This window comes from Rosa chinensis, chromosome 6, assembly GCF_002994745.2.
Source record: "Rosa chinensis cultivar Old Blush chromosome 6, RchiOBHm-V2, whole genome shotgun sequence".
Lineage (NCBI taxonomy): Eukaryota > Viridiplantae > Streptophyta > Magnoliopsida > Rosales > Rosaceae > Rosa > Rosa chinensis.
The window spans coordinates 12930478-12947953 of record NC_037093.1 but is presented as its reverse complement, the minus strand read 5'-3'; the positions used below and the strand labels follow the sequence as shown (position 1 = coordinate 12947953).

At 41.0% G+C, this 17476-nt stretch overlaps 2 protein-coding genes across 3 annotated transcripts; both read left to right on the top strand.

Annotated features, from left to right (window-relative positions):
- The first annotated feature begins 8430 nt into the window (after positions 1-8430).
- LOC112174824 (pentatricopeptide repeat-containing protein At4g33990) lies at positions 8431-13250 on the top strand. 2 transcript variants are annotated; one of them, XM_024312634.2, is made up of 4 exons: positions 8431-8556; positions 9047-9100; positions 9688-12845; positions 12937-13250. In XM_024312634.2, the coding sequence occupies exons 2-3, from the start codon at positions 9093-9095 to the stop codon at positions 12140-12142; spliced, it is 2463 nt and encodes an 820-aa protein (XP_024168402.1). In that variant the 5' UTR covers positions 8431-8556; positions 9047-9092; the 3' UTR covers positions 12143-12845; positions 12937-13250. The 2 variants fall into 2 exon arrangements, with proteins under 2 accessions (XP_024168402.1, XP_024168404.1); XM_024312636.2 differs by having other exon boundaries at positions 8436-8556; positions 9023-9100.
- Positions 12554-13031, top strand: LOC112174825. Its single transcript, XM_024312638.2, has 2 exons — positions 12554-12845; positions 12937-13031. Exons 1-2 carry the CDS (start codon positions 12554-12556, stop codon positions 13029-13031), a joined length of 387 nt encoding a protein of 128 aa, XP_024168406.1.
- Positions 13251-17476: the final 4226 nt, after the last annotated feature.

Sequence of the window (17476 nt, the reverse complement as noted above, 5' to 3'; positions counted from 1 at the left end):
AGAAATTTTTGTACAGTGAAATCTCGATTTAAGGATTGGATAATAAAGTGCACGACACGACGAGTTCGTGGGACTTTTCGGGGAATTTTTCGGATACCCGAGCTATTTATCGTGATTTTTCCAAATTTATGGGAAATTAGAGAATTTTTTTTTAGAGAAAAGAAAATCAGTGGTGCAATCAAGGCCGTCCATTAGCCACCGCTTGATCATGGCCATCCACTGCTAGTTGAATCAATCTAGATATATGAATCTTGAATAGTGGGATCAGAGAAGTGATCCAGAAAACTCGAGAGAGAGAGAGAGAGAGAGAGAGAGAGAGAACTAGAGTTCTCTGACCCGACGCGACCCAAAACCCGCAAGGAGGACCCGGCTGTCGCGCCACCTTCCGGCCACCCCACGACGGCGCGCGGGCACCAATGGCTTCCTCTCCTCATCGCCGACGTATCTCTAGGGTCAGGTCTCTCAACCGACAGCTCTGGAACGTGAATCGACACCATGAAGCCTCATGTTTTCCGGCGAGTTTTTGCAAACTCCGGTGACCGATTGGGCTGCATGTGGTATGGGACTTACTCATTTCGTCGTCCTCTACGTCATAGTTTAATTAGTTTTCGAATTTGATTAAGTTCTGATGATTTGAATTCTGGGTTGCTCTGGGTCTCGACGCTGCCACCAACACCGGTGACTTTTCCGACTTGTCTAGGCTTGGCTTCTGGTTCGATTGCTTCTGTAGACGGGGCCTGACCACGAGTGGGAGTTAAGCTATGAAGATTTTTGGATTTTGGGCGTCGAAGCTTGGATACCAGTTCATCATCGGGGTTCTTCCTCGAGTCTTAGAAGGCTATTGCCGAGCTGAGTTAGAGGGTTGGATTTTCCACCTGTAGATAGTACTACTGAAGGTAAAAATCGAAGTTCTACCCTTTGGGTGCTTTTGACAGATTGGATGAATTGTGGAGATGTGATTGAAATCGGATTACCTTGGTTGTGTGTTTAAGTTTATTAAGTTGTTGTGAGTTGCTAATCTGATATGGTGATCTTGAATTGGGAAATTTGGTTTGAATTATGGTGTTAGGCGTAGTTTGATCGAGTTATGCAGTCGGTGAGTTGGTTATTGTGTATTTGTGTTGCTGTAATTGCAGTTGAGAATTGATATCCCTGTCAAGGAAACTGGTTGTGGAAATTAGAAAGAGAATTGGAATTATGTTGGGTGCCCTTAGTAATTTGGGCACACCTTGTGTGAAATAGTAATAAGTAAAGAAAGAAGAATAACATATTGGGTGGTCTTAGTAAATTTCGGGTACACCTAATATGTTTGAAATTAAGTTGGTGCTTGATTCACTTCGACATAGTCGTAATTGCTCGATATCGTAATTTCAAGTAAAATGTTCGGTAATTTGGGCTAATTATCGAACCTATTACGGTTGGTCAAACAATGGTCAAACAGGACAACTCCTGGTCAAACCAGGAAAATTTGTCGAGATTTAATATAATTGTTCAAAAGATATTAACTATCAAAATGTCAGAATTTAGGACTCCAATTACCCGAGGAACGGAAGGTTCGTGACTCTCGGAGCACGTGAGAGAAAGCACCGGAATCTAGGTAGGGATTCAGGACTCTCCTCGGTTGGTGATTTTCTTTTATATTTTATTAATGTGATGCATGATAAGTGGTATGGGTTGGTTATGTAAAATGCAATGCATACTAACCAATCCGTGAGAAAATGTGTGATGGCTTGAGAGCGAAGGGTGGCTCTGACTTCCTTGGGTTCGATCCCCTTAACCTCCGGAGGGTTAGTTACGCCGGTCGTCCGGGTATTCCGATCGTAATAACGGGCCCGGTACGTGTGTGTAGTTAGGTAGTGGACACTCTCGCTACGCTTACCTGGTGATAAATTAATTTGAGGTATGGTCGTGTAGTGGGTCTATGGGACCGGCCATTAGGTAATACTTGGTTTTGGCGCCGTATTTATTTAAGCATCATGCATCGGTTTTCAAGTTGAAAAACATTAAAGTTTGTCGTTCTTTTAAATATTTGGTTTAAATATGTTTTCATACTGGGCAGCCCAAATATTTGTTTATTGGTTTTGAGTCTAGTTGAGGTAGAGTTCTTGTTGAGTAGCGATGACGAAAGCTCACCCCCTACAACAGTATGGATGCAGGTACTGTGCACTGGTGACTGGACAATGGCGGACGGAGCTGGGTGTGCAGAACAAGTTTGGTAAACCACCTTCTGGGCTTTATTCTGATTTCCATTTCTCAAACTTTGTGTCCCGGAACTTGTGTGAAACTATTCTGGGGTCAAATCTAGCTTATTCCTTAAATTATGTACCTCTTGAGTGAGCATTCAGTTCAAGTCTAGATGAACAAATTGAACCTAACGATTCAAGGATTTTCACCTCAAAAATATTGGTAGCTTCCGCTGTGTTTTGCAAAAAGTTTTCTAACAAAATGTCTAGCGGTCCTCTAGAATGTGAATCGAGCTTTCGGTTTATATTTTAGAGCCCCGCGGCACTGTGACATGCCCAAGCTGGTGAGGTGCGGCTTGGGACGTTACACGTGGGACCGCTGTCGCCTCCATCCACCACCGGTAAGAGACCGATGCCGTCCACAATGATGACACCCGTGGTGGCTCCATCGTCTACTATTTTTCTTCCGGCCAACAACAATCCTAGGCTCCGGCCCAACCAAAATCCTCATTGGTTGCGCATAAGGCCCCTCGCTCGTTCTACAGAGGTTGTTTCTTACCGAGACTGTTCTATGCAAAGGATATAAAAATTCATATTCCGTTGTTATATAGAATTCAAGGGGATATCTGTGGACCAATTTAACCAACTTGCGGACCTTTTAGATACTTTATAGTGTTCGTTGATAAGTCTACATGCTGGTCACATGTCCCGCTATTGTCCATTCGTAATGTTGCTTATGCTAAACTCCTAACACATATCATTTGTCTATGAGCTTACTACTTGGATCATCCATAAGTCAATTCAACTTGACAATGCTAGAGAATTTACATAAAAAACTTTCAATGATTATGATTATTGCATGTCCTTGGGGATTAATGTTGAGCATCTTGTTCCCCATGTGCACACCCAAAATGGTCTAACAGAAGCCGCAATTAAATGACTAGAAATGGAGGCCTGGACTTTGGTAATGCGCACCAATCTCCCTATTTCCGCTTGGGATTATGAAATATTGTATGCAGATATGCTTATTCAGCTACGACCCACCGCCACTCAACATTTTTCTGCGTTACAGCTAGTGACTAGGTACAAGACTGACATCTCACACTTACACATATTTGGATGCGCGGTTTATGTGCCAATTAATTACCTCACCACAGCGTACCAAGATGGGTCCTCAAAGACAAATGAGCATATATGTTGGATTTGAAGCTCCAACAATCCTTCGCTATTTAGAACCCTTGACAGACGATCTCTTTGTTACTTGTTGGAATTTTAGATATAATATTTCAAAATACAATATTATTTATTGAGTATAATCATAGCCAATTATTTGGTGCTTTGTTTTCCAATAAAACCTTCATTGCATAAGTTGGTATATCCTTTATTTTCACTACATCCGTTACAATTGTGAGTCATGTTAATTGCTTCTTTATCCATTGTTGACCAGTAAGTTTTTCCATATGAGTTACAAATGCCAACATTATGAATATTGATGATCATTATCGTACCTTAATTACTAGTCTTCTTTTCTGGGTCATATATATACACCCTCATTTCCTTCCTATTATGCATGTATGTGTATGATCACCATACATTCTCCTCAAGAGTTCTTTTCTCATATTCTAGTCAATTTTATGCCCTCAATATTCCTTCTTTCCTATGCCAAAGGAAATTATCAAGTTGTTCTAGGATCCAAGTATTGCGAGTGTACGCTTACAAGGATTGACGGTTGTTATACCCTGGAGGTCGGGTAGGGCGCCACTAACCTGCTACACCGAGACATTGTCTACGAGGGGCTAAATCTACTATTAAGGTCAGTGTTTACACGCCAACCTTAAACTCTTTTCGAGCAATGTGTCCTTCGGAAGCCTATAAATCCAAGAGATAAGTACTATAATCCTTGTTATTTAATCTATTATTACAATAATATTATGATTATTATTTGTTATTAATATATTGTATTTTTGAGATCTTGTAGGAGGTGAAATCTGGTGATGCAAGTAGCATCCATCGACCAAATTTTCTAACATTACTTTGATGAGACAATCATCCCGTCATTAGGGAGAGATAAGAACGTCAATGTTCAACATGAATGACATGAATTGTCGTGGTATGTTCTCACTTTGTCTCATCTCGATCCCCTTACAGCACAGTCTTAACTTGAAGTGCGAAGGATTATCGAGCTTCAGAACGTAGCATGTGTTTTACTTGATGGGTTTTCTAACATTGCTTAAGTGATGATATCATATATACCTGCTGTAAACGTGCCTACAAGGATAGACTTCCTTAATACAGGACGTCGCACCGTCCCTTAAGCATTAAGCGATTGTGTCACTACCCCTAGTGGTGGTGAAGTGGCGTCATAGGCCGCAGCCCCCGCGAGGAAGTGAGGGAGGTTGCAAGGTTCAAAGGATACTTGCCCTAGAAAGAGAACGATTTTAACACAAACTGATCCTTTGATCATCGATACTTAAAATTCCATCTCATGAGAATATTCTGGATTATGGTTATATCCAGGAGACATCGTTGGGGGATGCCTCAACGTCAGAACATATTCTTAAGAATATAGAGATCTCTATAAACTACAATAATAATGTACATGAGATAGAAACTCCATCATCATTGATGATGTATTCACGTATTTTGTTGTGCGTGAGATTATTCAGCCCTATGACATCGAACCTTGTTCCGTTGATGAATGCCAACATAGAGCAGATTAGCTTAAATAGAAATACATAATCTAGGTTGAATTGGATTCACTAGCGAAGAGGAAGCAGGTATTTGGCCCATTGTGCCAATACCACCTAACATAAAACCTGTTGGACATAAATAGGTCTTCATTAGAAAGAGTAATGAGAAAAATGAGATTGTAAGGTATAAAGCACGCCTTGTGGCCAAAGTTTCTCACAACACTGTGGAATCGACTACGAGGAGGGTTCTTCTTACATTTTGCTACCTTGTTAGTTTGGTAGGTTCTAAAAAACTGAACATACAGCTTATGGATGTGGTCACAGCGTATCTTTATGTGGATGTTGACATGAAAACATATATGATTGTTTCTGATGCACTTCAGTTACCCAAGTAAAGTGGCTCTAGACCACAGAGCGCGTTTGTAATAAGGTTGAAACGCTCATTATATGGATTGAAACAATCTGGACGGATATGGTATAACTGTCTAAGTGAATACTTGATTGGGAAGAGATATGTCAATAATGAACCATGCCCATGCGTTTTCATTAAGAAGACAAGTTTCGGATTTACAATTGTCGTGGTTTATGTCTATGACGTGAACATAATTGGAACCCTTGATGAGTTAAGGGAAACCGCTGGACATTTGAAATCCGAGTTTGAGATGAAAGATCTTGAGAGAACACAGTTTTGTCTTGGTTTAGAACTTGAGCATCGTGTTGATGGAATTCTGATTCACCAATTGGCTTATACTTAAAAGATGCTTAGAAGCTTTAATAAAGATAAAGCTAAGCTTGTTAGCACTCCCATGGTCATCCGTAATCTTGACCCTAAAAGAATCTGTTTCGTCCCAATGATGATGATGAAGACGTGTTGGAGGTCGAAATGCCCTATCTTAGTGCAATAGGCGCATTATTGTACTTAACACAATGCACAAGACTGGACATCTCATTTGTTGTGAAATTGTTAGCTAGATATGGCTCTACGCCAGTGGCGGACCCAGGATTTTAATCTTTTGGGGGCGAGGCTTTTTTTTTTTTGGGCTAATGAAGGATGTGAAAATACCAAGCTAAATTATGTGTATGAATACATATAGAAAAATGAGAGTTCTATGTTCATAACAGATGTGATCATAGCTATAATCTATAATTCATATAGAACAAGATTGTGGTTAATTATGACCAATTAATGTATCAAAGTAGGGACTGACCTTGATATTTTATTAAACTTTTTCATAGCATGGCAAGTAATTATGTATGTAATTATGGGGGCAGACTGATTCTATATATGTAATTATGTATGCAAACATTTGGTGACTAACGACGGCAGCCCCCATTGGGCACTACTTAGGTCCGCCAGTGCTCTACACCAACGTGACGCTATTGGACTGGTATAAAGAATATCTTTCAATACTTAAAGGATACGAAAGATATGTGCTTGTTTTATCCCTACAAAGAGAAAACGAAGGATGACATGATGGATCCGGACCCACCATGCGTCGAGAGCGACGTTGCCACTGACCGGCATCCCCTTACATCTCACTAAAAATGAAATAATGTTTTGGAAGGTTTTGTTGATGTCGGGTATCTCTTTGACCCGTATAGAGGTTGTTCCCGAATTGGTTATGTATTCACCATGGAAAACACCGCGATATCTTTGAGTCTACAAAACAGACCCTTGTCACTAGTCGCTACTTCCTCGAATCATGCAGAGATTAAAAATCTTCACAAAGCAGTTCGTGAATGTATATGGTTGAGATCCATAATTATGCATATTCAAAGTATATGTGGTTTGAAGTCTACCACAAATGAACCTACGAGCATTTATGGGGATAATGCTGCTTGTATTGAACAAATGAAGCAAGGCTACGTCAAAGGCGACAACACTAAGCATATATCACTCAAGTTCTTCTATAATCAGCAATAACAAACTCTCCTCAAGACAAGGTGAATCAAATTCGATTTGAGAACAATGTGGCAGACTTATTCACTAATTCATTGTCTAAATCCACTTTCGAGAAATATGTAAGTATTGGTATACAGAAATTATCCGAACTCCCATGATCGTAGTCATCAGGGGGAGATGTCTACATGTTTTGATCTCAAAATGTGAAGGGTGTGTTGTACTCTTTTTCCTTTTCGACCAATGTTATTTTTGTCCTAGTAGGTTTTTGTTACTCGGCAAGGCTTTTAACGAGGCAACGTGAAAAGTATCAGTGTTTGGACGGCACAAGGGGGAGCTTAGAAGGAAACTCAAATTATGTGTGCCTGGCCCAAACAAGATTACTAGTCCAAGTTGTAATATGGTAGAATATTCTAGATCTCCTAACTAATGTTTAATTAGGATTACTTGAACTCTAAGATATTGTACATGTAATCCTCTGTATATAGAGGGCCCTATTGTCAATGAAAGTATCCAAGTATTCTCCCAATTTCTCTTGTCCTTAAACAATAAGTAATTTGTTAAGTCAGTTATCAACTTAATTGGTATGGGGCTTGTCAAATTTCTTCTTATTAAATAACAATATTTTTTTTTTCTTAAACCCAAGCAACCCTAGAGGTGGAGTAGAGAAAAAGAGCAGCTGTCTCCATCTGTCAACTCTAGCAGAGGCGAGATCTTTTGCTGTGGGTGCTGGTGCTTTGGATTTTTGCGGCGGCAAGATAGAGCGGCTGCTTGTTGGGTGGTCTATGCTGTGCTACTGATCAGAGGAGGACCAGTCTAATCATATGTGATTGGTTGGAGGTCAGGCTGGTCTGTGAAGACCGACATGTCAGTTGGGTGGTGTGGACAATCAACGGCAGCAACGCAGCAGGTCTTTCCTACTCCTCCGGTGTTGGTAATCGACGGTCTTGGTTGTAGAAGCCAACTAGCAAGGGAAAAGGGGGGAGGTGGGAATTGCAGCCTTCACGACCTTCTGGAGAAATCGTCTGCCAGAAGCCGCCACGGCTACCATGACTTGGCAGAAGTAGTTAGGGTTTCTGCTCCCTTTGCTTGGGTTTGGGCCCTGGCTGTTTGGCTTTGTTTTATGGGCATGTAGTGAGGGTGGCTTGTCACCCTCATTTATCACTTAATGGTGAGGGTAGGCTTGCCCTAAGAGGTGGACCTTTTTGGGCATTTGGGTCGACTCATAATCCAGGTCCAATCGTTTCAGATCATAACTTCTGCGGGAGTTGGTAATTATTTGAAATAAGATTGGCTTTCAAGCGACTTATGGATAATGAGTTGCTCATATTTGTTGGTTAGGAAGTGACTTTCTGTTGATACTACAATTGCGTGATTGGCTAATAAGAGGTTAGTGAATGATTTTGTCCTGAAGACATGGAGTTTCTTTGTTTATAAGTTCGCTAATTGTAGCAAGCTTATCATCGACTTGTAATGAGTTTGCTTTGCTTATAATAGGGTTTTCGGATTTTCTTGCCGACTATCTTGTTGTAAGTGCAGATAGACTCTAATCATTAATTGTTGCTGGTTTTTGTTATTGATTCTAATAATATCAATTTATATTAAAAAAAAAAAATTTAACTGGTATGGGCTCCAGTTTCCCAAATCTAAAACCATAAAAACCCCATAACCAGATAGTGTCCTGAACCTGTGGACCCAGCCCTACATATCTTACTCTTTCTACCAGCCTCAAGCCCCCTCCAACTACGACCGATGCTAGCTCTCCGGCATTTCCAATACCCGGGTATTAGTCCATCCCTGCTCTCACTGATTCTGAAATCGCAAACTAACACTTCTTATTCACACCAATTCCAATCCTGAAAATTGCCCCCCTTTTTTTGTTTGTTTGAATTGGGGGGGGCTAGTAACTTTATCTCTGATCTCTTTATCAAGTAGTATTGAATCAATGGAATAGCTTCTTGCTGACACTGACTAGAAATTCAGAATGGGCCTTTGATTGCTTTCTTTTCTATTATTCCTTCTCGTTTTGCTTTCATAACATAATCAATTGCTGGTTTATTTTCTTGTCTTTGCTTTTTGTGTGCTCAAGTTACATTATTTATGGATTATATCAGTTTTTCTAACAACAAGTTTGAGTATTTAGCTGGTTCATATCGGTCTGTATTGCTAATTGCATGATGCCAAGTTGTTACTCTCATTGATTTTTGTTTCGAATTCTGTAATTTAGTTCATTCATATCTTTCTAACAGCCCTGCCCATTTTGGAATCCTCAGATGAACACTGGCCTTGACCATTGAGATTTCTCTAAGACCTTCATGTATGTTCAGGTACAAGTTTACGTTATCTCTGTTCTTCTTAACCTTTACAGTTTGTTTAATTGGTTACTGAGAGTTTCTTGAAAATGGATGACGTTGATCTAGGAATTCAAGAAATTTCATATTTTTTGGTGTACATTTTCCTAATTTGAAAAACACATAAAGCATGGAACTTTTTCTTCTGGTAATTGGAGGTATTATATGCAGAGTTTGCGATGTTCAGATTGTATGATTCAAATGTTTGAAATGATTGTTTTCGAGCATAATAATCACAATCAGGGTATGCCTATTTATATAAAGATGAGATTTTGTATTTAAAACAACTGTTGAAGTTCCAACAGATCAATATCCTTTGCACATTTGATCTGTCTACGTGAAACATCAATTTCCCATGGAGAATAGCTTGTTTTGGATTTATGCTTAACTTGTAAATTCAAATGATGTTGATTGAATTTTATCAGAAGGTTTGCTGACATACTCTTATTGGTTTCTAATCATATGCACATGTGTCTTGAGATAATGAATATGTTATTGGTCTAGTTTTTTTTCTTCTGAGATTATTCACTGCCTGGCTGATGGTTTGTAGTGTTTCTTTCCAGTTTGGTGCCCACCTGCAAAGGTAGGCATGCTTGCAAAAGTTTCCCCTCACTGCGAGTCTGTTACCAATTCTTCTCATCAGCTACTAATTCATTGCCTTCTGTATCGGATGGCTTTGGAACTGAGAAAAAAAGAACTCATTTCGGTCTTCTATTTCAATCCTGCACAAAACTTCACCATTCGAAGTGTCTCCATGCTTTTCTTGTGGTGTCAGGAAAAGCTCAAGATATTATTTTTTCCTCCAGGCTAGTCAATCGGTATGCCTACCTTGGTGATGTTTCATTCTCACGCCGCACTTTTGATTCAATGCCTAGAAAGGATGTCTATACCTGGAATTCAATGGTGTCTGCATATGTTCGCAGCGGACGTTTCCGAGAAGCTGTAGACTGTTTCTCTGATTTTTTGTTGACCCCTGGTCTGCGACCTGATTTCTACACTTTTCCTCCTGTCTTGAAAGCGTGTGGGAATCTAAATGTTGGGAAGAAGATACACTGTTGGCTTATAAAGCTGGGTTTGGAATGGGATGTCTTTGTGGCTGCTTCCTTGATCCATATGTATTCACGGTTTGGATTTATTAGCGTTGCTCATAAATTGTTTGATGAGATGCCATTCCGGGATATGGGTTGTTGGAATGCAATGATTTCTGGGTTTTGTCAGAATGGGAATGCAGCAGATGCATTAGATGTCTTGATTGAAATGAGATCGGAGGGTGTAAAGATGGATCCTGTAACTGTTGCAAGTCTACTGACTGCTTGTGCACAATCAGATGATTCCTTAAGTGGGATGCTGATTCATTTGTATGTCATAAAGCATGGACTAGAGTTTGATCTGTTCGTATGCAATGCCTTGATTAACATGTATGCTAAATTTGGTTGCTTGGGACATGCACACAGGGTTTTTTATGAAATGCAGGTAAGAGATTTGGTGTCATGGAACTCAATAATTACTGCAAATGAGCAGAATGATGAGCCGATGACTGCACTTGGATTCTTCAACAGGATGCAACTATCCAGAGTTAAGCCTGATTGGTTAACACTAGTGAGTTTGGCTTCCATTATAGCTCAATTAAATGATGCTGAAATGAGTAGGTCTGTTCATGGATTCATTTTGAGGAGAGATTGGTTCAAGGAAGATGTTGTTATTGGAAATGCAGTTGTGGACATGTATGCAAAGTTGGGTGCTATAGATTCCGCACGTACTGTTTTTGAAGGACTTCCTGTCAAGGATGTGGTTTCATGGAATACTTTGATCACAGGTTACACTCAAAATGGTCTTGCAAGTGAGGCGAATGAAGTGTACTGTATGATGCAGGAGTGCAAAGGAATAATTCCAAACCAAGGAAGTTGGGTTAGCATTCTACCAGCATATACCCATTTAGGGGCCTTGCAACAAGGGATGAGAATTCATGGGCGGGTGATCAAGAACTGTCTCTACTTGGATGTATTTGTGGGTACCTGCTTGATTGACATGTATGGAAAATGTGGGAGACTAGATGATGCATTTTCATTATTCTACCAAGTGCCCAGAATGAGTTCAGTCACTTGGAATGCCATGATTTCCTGTCTTGGAGTTCATGGGCATGGTGGGAAAGCTGTGAAGCTATTCAAAGATATGATAGATGAGGGGGTCAAGCCAGATCATGTAACCTTTGTATCTCTAATGGCAGCTTGTAGTCATTCAGGTTTGGTCAATGAGGGTGAATTGTACTTTCATATGATGCAGAAAGAGTATGGAATCAAGCCTGGTTTAAAGCACTACGGCTGCATGGTAGATTTACTTGGCAGAGCTGGGCATTTAGACAAGGCATATAGTTTTATTAAGACTATGCCTGTACAGCCTGATGCTTCTGTTTGGGGGGCACTACTTGGTGCTTGTAGAATACATGGGAATGCTGAATTGGGGAAAATTGCTTCAGAACGCTTGTTTGAAGTTGATTCGGAGAATGTGGGCTACTATGTTTTGTTGTCAAATATATACGCAACAACTGGGAAATGGGAAGGTGTGGATAAAGTGAGATCTATGGCTAGAAACCGCAGACTGAGGAAGACTCCCGGGTGGAGCTCAATACAAATTAACAATAAAGTTGATGTCTTTTATACTGGAAACCAAACGCATCCATTATGCGAACAGATATACCAGAAGTTGAGGGAACTAACTGAGAAAATGAAGAGCCTTGGTTATGTTCCGGACTTCAGCTTTGTGTTGCAGGACGTCGAGGATGACGAGAAAGAGCATATCCTCATGAGTCATAGTGAGAGATTGGCGATTGCTTTTGGAATCATTAGCACGCCTCCTAAAACTCCCATTCGGATCTTCAAGAACCTGAGGGTTTGCGGTGATTGCCACAATGTGACAAAACTCATATCAGTAATTACGGAGAGGGAGATCATTGTGAGGGATTCAAACCGTTTCCACCATTTCAAGGATGGAACTTGCTCTTGTGGGGATTATTGGTGAAAATGAGAATCAAATAGAACAGTTGTGGCATGGTCAAATATACAGAGGTTTGGACCAAAAAAGAAAATGTACAAGAGGCTCCAACTGCAACCAATTGATGCTTAGATGTGAAGGGAAGCCAGCAACAAGCAGCATTAGCTGTTGATGATTTGGCTTCCACCTCAATTGTGACTCATTCGCAATTGCCAGCTTGTTTCCAGTCACATTGCTTCACTTTGACATCATGAGAAAAGGAAAAGAGAACCAGAATCCTACTAGTTTTTGTTTTACAGATAGTTTACTAGAATAAAATAATTCTGCTCTGAGGTGGCAACCAACTAACCTATTATCTATAACAACGTTTCCCCCCAAATCCACTCCCCCTAATATTACTAGGAAATCGACGAAGCTGCGTACAATAGTGGCGAGTTCATGGCAGACCCTCACGCACCACCGCCTCGACCTCTCTACAAGCAGAACTCCTGGTCGCCGGACATACTCCTTGAGGAGACATGGCAGCGTCAGAAGAGCAATTGGGGTACGCGGAGTCTCAACCGCAGCAAAAGCATTTCAGACGATGACTTGGAGGAACTGAAAGCCTGCATTGAGCTGGGGTTCGGGTTTGATTCGCCAGAAATCGACCCCAAACTCTGCCGCACCTTACCTGCATTGGAGTCTTACCATGCTTTAAACAAGCAGCGGTTTGGTAAAAGCGTATCAACAGGTTGGTTAACAAGATTGATTTATTTTTTTGTTTCCTGGATCCGAACTCTCAAGGGTCTTTGATTCATTGATTTATTTGTGTTTGTTTTCAGGAGGGGATGATGCGGAGGTGGTGAAGATGAGGTTAAAGCAGTGGGCGCAATTGGTTGCCTGTGCAGTTCGGGAATCATCTTCTTCCGGGAGATAACAATTCAGTATTTGATCTTCTGTTATTAATTTCAGATTAATTATGACGAATTGTAAAGCTTTTCTTGTTCTCATTGTAAAGGAAAGAGAAACTGTAACGCTGATTTATATTTGGTAGAAATTACCATGCACCAGAAAGACTACTTTTAGCTCCAACATTGCTTTTGCAAGCAAACATTTGTTTTTGTTGATCAATGGAACGCAGAATTTTTTGATCAAACTTCAAGTCTAAGACTAGTTCATTATGATCACTGTAGAAAAGCATGACAACGGCATTAACCCAAACCAAGAGGCACGTCTGGGTCCTCCTCAACGGCATTAACCAAAACCAAGGGGCACGTCTGGGTTCTCCTCGATACTATCAAGATCAAAACCAAAACCAAAACCAAAACCAAAACCAAAACCAAGCTTTTCTGTTTGGGTCTTTTATGCCCCGTTTGTAACCAAAAAAGAAAAGAAAAGATGATTTCTACTATATAAAATGTGTGGCACGGATTCAAGGCAGCTGATATACCGGCACCCTCGAGAAGAATATGTTCCACGTCAAATTTGTTCATGTCTCATGATTTTCTTTAGAAGCATGTGTTGCATAATTATTATTATTATTATTTTTTTGTGAATATTGCATAATTGTTTGTACGTAGGAAAAGGAGCAGCTATAAAATGCGCTCATCAGTTTCAATAAACCCTGTTTAAGTGTTTTAATCTCAATTCTTTTTTTTTTTTTTTGGAAGAAAGGACGGTGCGGCTGCCCTCAAGCCTTAATTAATAAAACTGTCGAATACAAGGGGGGATATTGAGCCAAAACCCCTTATTACAATACACATCCAGAGAACATCCTGAAATACTATCATGAGTCTCTACTAAACAACTGTATTCAACTAGTCACCAACTAGCAAAGAGCGCTCTACTAACGACTCTATTTGCTTTGACACAACGGAAAGATAACTCGATCTGCAACTCGATTACAACATAGCATAATTTCCATACGCACAGCTTTCCCATCATGTTGCCACTAGATAATACATCCGGTGACACTGAGTTTCACCCTGCCACTAGGAGGCAGCGACCATTTGACCAAGCAAGGAACTTGCCGCCTACCTAGAGCAGACACATTACTGCCACTAGAAGGTTGCGACCATTTGCCAAGGCAAGGAACTCGCCACCTACCTAGAGCAGACAAGGCACACAAGGTGCATAAACCGGCACTAAGCCCATTCTTTCCTACCAAACTATAGTATGATCTTATTATAACTGATAAACAAACTAACAAACAACTATAAATTAAAAAACTAAAAATAGCAGCCCACCAGCAAGGCCCCAAAGGTAGATTCCCAGCCCAAGATACCAAGCCAGCAAATGGGCCGATTCCAACCCTCCCGGCCCAAAGCATCTGCTGCCGCACCGCACCACCAGTCCTGCATCCCCTCCACTAGCGTCGGGCCACAGTCGCCTCACCTCTGTCATCCGACCACCGGAGGTCCACATCACCACGATCCCCGCCTGGTATCAAACAGAAAATGAAAGCGCTGCATCCGGCCTCAAGAGTCGCCGTCAAAAAATCCACCAAATCGCCGATCTGAACCAGCCTTCGATCTCCTCCAGCTACCCATCTCGCCCATCTTGCCGACCACCGACAGCCACCAAAAGCCGCTCCGACCCATTCCACGTCCGATCCCGCTCCGATCCCTGCCCACCGCCACGAAACAGCCACGCCCGTCGACCAAAAATGAAGGAAAGAGCCCCCTTCTCCTGAACCTTGCTCTCGAGATCGAGACCTACCCATCAAACAGAACACCCGTCCGGCCGCACACGATGTGTGCCGGCATCACCAGCGCCAGGGCGCAGCCGGACAGGGACAACAGCAGGAGATGGCGTCCTCTAGGTTTGGAGCGCGTTCTCTAGGTTTTTATTTTTTTTAATCTCAATTCTTTAAATTAAGGGGAAATGCCCAAATACTCTAATTTTAGGGAAATTAGTCCCCTTCCCCCATCAAACTTATGGATTTCTCCATTACCCATAAGATATTTGATTTTGTTCCCTAATACCAAATTAAGTTTTTTTTGACTATTTTGCCCTCTCCCCCTTTGTCACATAGAGAGAGAAGCTATTAACCCTAATCTCATTATCTAACCTAACCTATGGTCATGAACACTGCTAGCCATTTTACTAAAGCTTGGCATGATTTGATTGAGGTCAGTGCACTGTGCATTATTTGGAGTCTACAATCTATAATTAAAGTAATGGACAGAAGCCCAAACTATATATTTGAAGTCCAGAAAGCCCATAAGCTTGAATACGGCCCAGGATTTCTGAGTCGAGTAAATGATCATTTTCCCTATTTTAAAAAGGGGTCTTGACCTAATGCACAAAATTGAGGTAAGGTATTTCCACTTACACCACCAACATATTTTTATTCCCACTTACCCATTTAAAAGCAAAAAGACAGTTTTGAACTCAACTTAATTATGAAATTACTTAATCTGCCACTTTAGACTTTCTCTCCCTCTCTCTAAACTCACTCTCTCTCTCTGGTAGTCACCGGCGCTAGCTTCAGTTAAACCAGACGATTCCAATTCTCGCAAAAAACCACCACCACCTTTACGATGTCATCTCCGATTCAATTTCCGCCGCTACTGGCCATGGCTTAGTTTCTGCCGTCGTGGCGCTGTTCGTTGGCCGTGTCCTCTTCTTTCTCCCACTCTCTCTCCTCCCCCACAACCTCGCTCTGTCCATCTTCACGATCTCCGCTCTCATCCTCGTTGACTCTTCCACTACTCTCCTCTCCCAATTCAATACCAGGTCTCCTCCTCACCTCGCAATTTTTTTGCATATCTGTTCATGATTGAATTTCTAGGGTTCCTCATGAAAATTTTAATGTTTCAAGCCTGGTGCCGAGACCAAGGGTGAAGCCAATTAATTGGGTTCTTTCTGAATCAACTAACACAGTGCTATTATACATTAATTAAATAATCTTGATTGCAAAAGGTAGGATTGATCACGGTGGTGTGTGATCAATCACCCACCTTGCTTCTGGGAGTTCTCATAGCCGAACTTCTATAATTCCTGGTGATTCCAAGTCTGTTTCATCAAGATTTTCTATCTCCTAAGGCGGTATTCGGATGAGATTTTGATGCAAGTGCTGATTCAGATGTGAATCTCCGGTCCCGGATCTCCAACAGCTGAAATAGAAGACGTGAGTGCCCAAATCAATTTTCTTTTTTTTTTGCGTAAAATGGGGGCCCGAATGAAAGAAAAAAAAATTATTAGGGGGCAATAAATGCTTTGAATTGCTGTAATCTCTTCGTTTTTTTTCCTTAATTAAAATTTTATTTATCTAATTTTAGGGAGATTAGTTCTCATTCCAACAACCGAAATGTCTATTGGGGGAAAGGTTTATTGAGGAGGCTCTAAGCAGTGCTTGTTCAATATTAAGGGTACATATTGAATGTTTCAATCGAGTGGATGCTTCTGTTTCAGTTATTTAGTTATTTGACTATTCTTTGCATATTAGATTAGGGCTGGGATTTTTGAACCGAAAACCCGAGGAACCAACCCGAAATGATCGGTTCGATGCGGTTCCAATCTGTTCTTGATCAGAGACTTTCGGTTCCATATAGAAACCAACCCGAGGAAGATGGTATCGGTTCGGTCCCGGTGTTTGGTGTCTGTCATCCCTTAGAACCGAATATCCATTAATCGACACGTTGTCTAAATCAACTAAAACTCTAAGGGCCTAAAGTACTAAACGCCTAAACAGGTCAAAACCCAAACACGCCTCCTCTCACGACTTGTTCACTTCTTCACCTCTTCCCCAAAATTTAATTAATCGATTCAAACCATTCCCACTCTCGTTGAGATCACCATTTGCCCATTTTGATTTTGAGTTTGATTTGAATACCCAAACATTTCTTTTTCATTCCCAAATTCCCATTCTCGTTGAGATCGCCATTTTGATTTCGATTTCAATTTGAATACCCAAACATTCCCAAACTCGGTACAAGGATGAAAGGAGCGAGCTTTGAGCTGTCCAAGGAGCCGCAGAGTGGGAAGAGGTAGAAGAGATCAGGTGTTGAGTCGATCACTTGGTGCTCGTAGAAATTGATCACCATCTACCCTATTAGCTTTGCAGGTTTGTGATCTTTGATTCTTTATTATAAACTTCATTTGTGGTGGTCTAGGAGTCTGAATGCCTTGTTTGCTTTGCCAGTTTGGTGTTTCCTGCCTCCAAATTGATGCTTTGCGGCGGCTTCTGAGTATTATAACCGTTGATGATTGTTCTCAAGGTATTGTAACCGTTGATGATTCTCAAATTTAATGTAGGATGAAAGAGAGCAGACTCATACAATTCAATCGTGGATTTTGACATGCAAATTCTATATTGAGTATTCTATGCAGGCTCATTCTTTTCCATCATGCCCCAAACATCTGGTGCCAGACAATCTG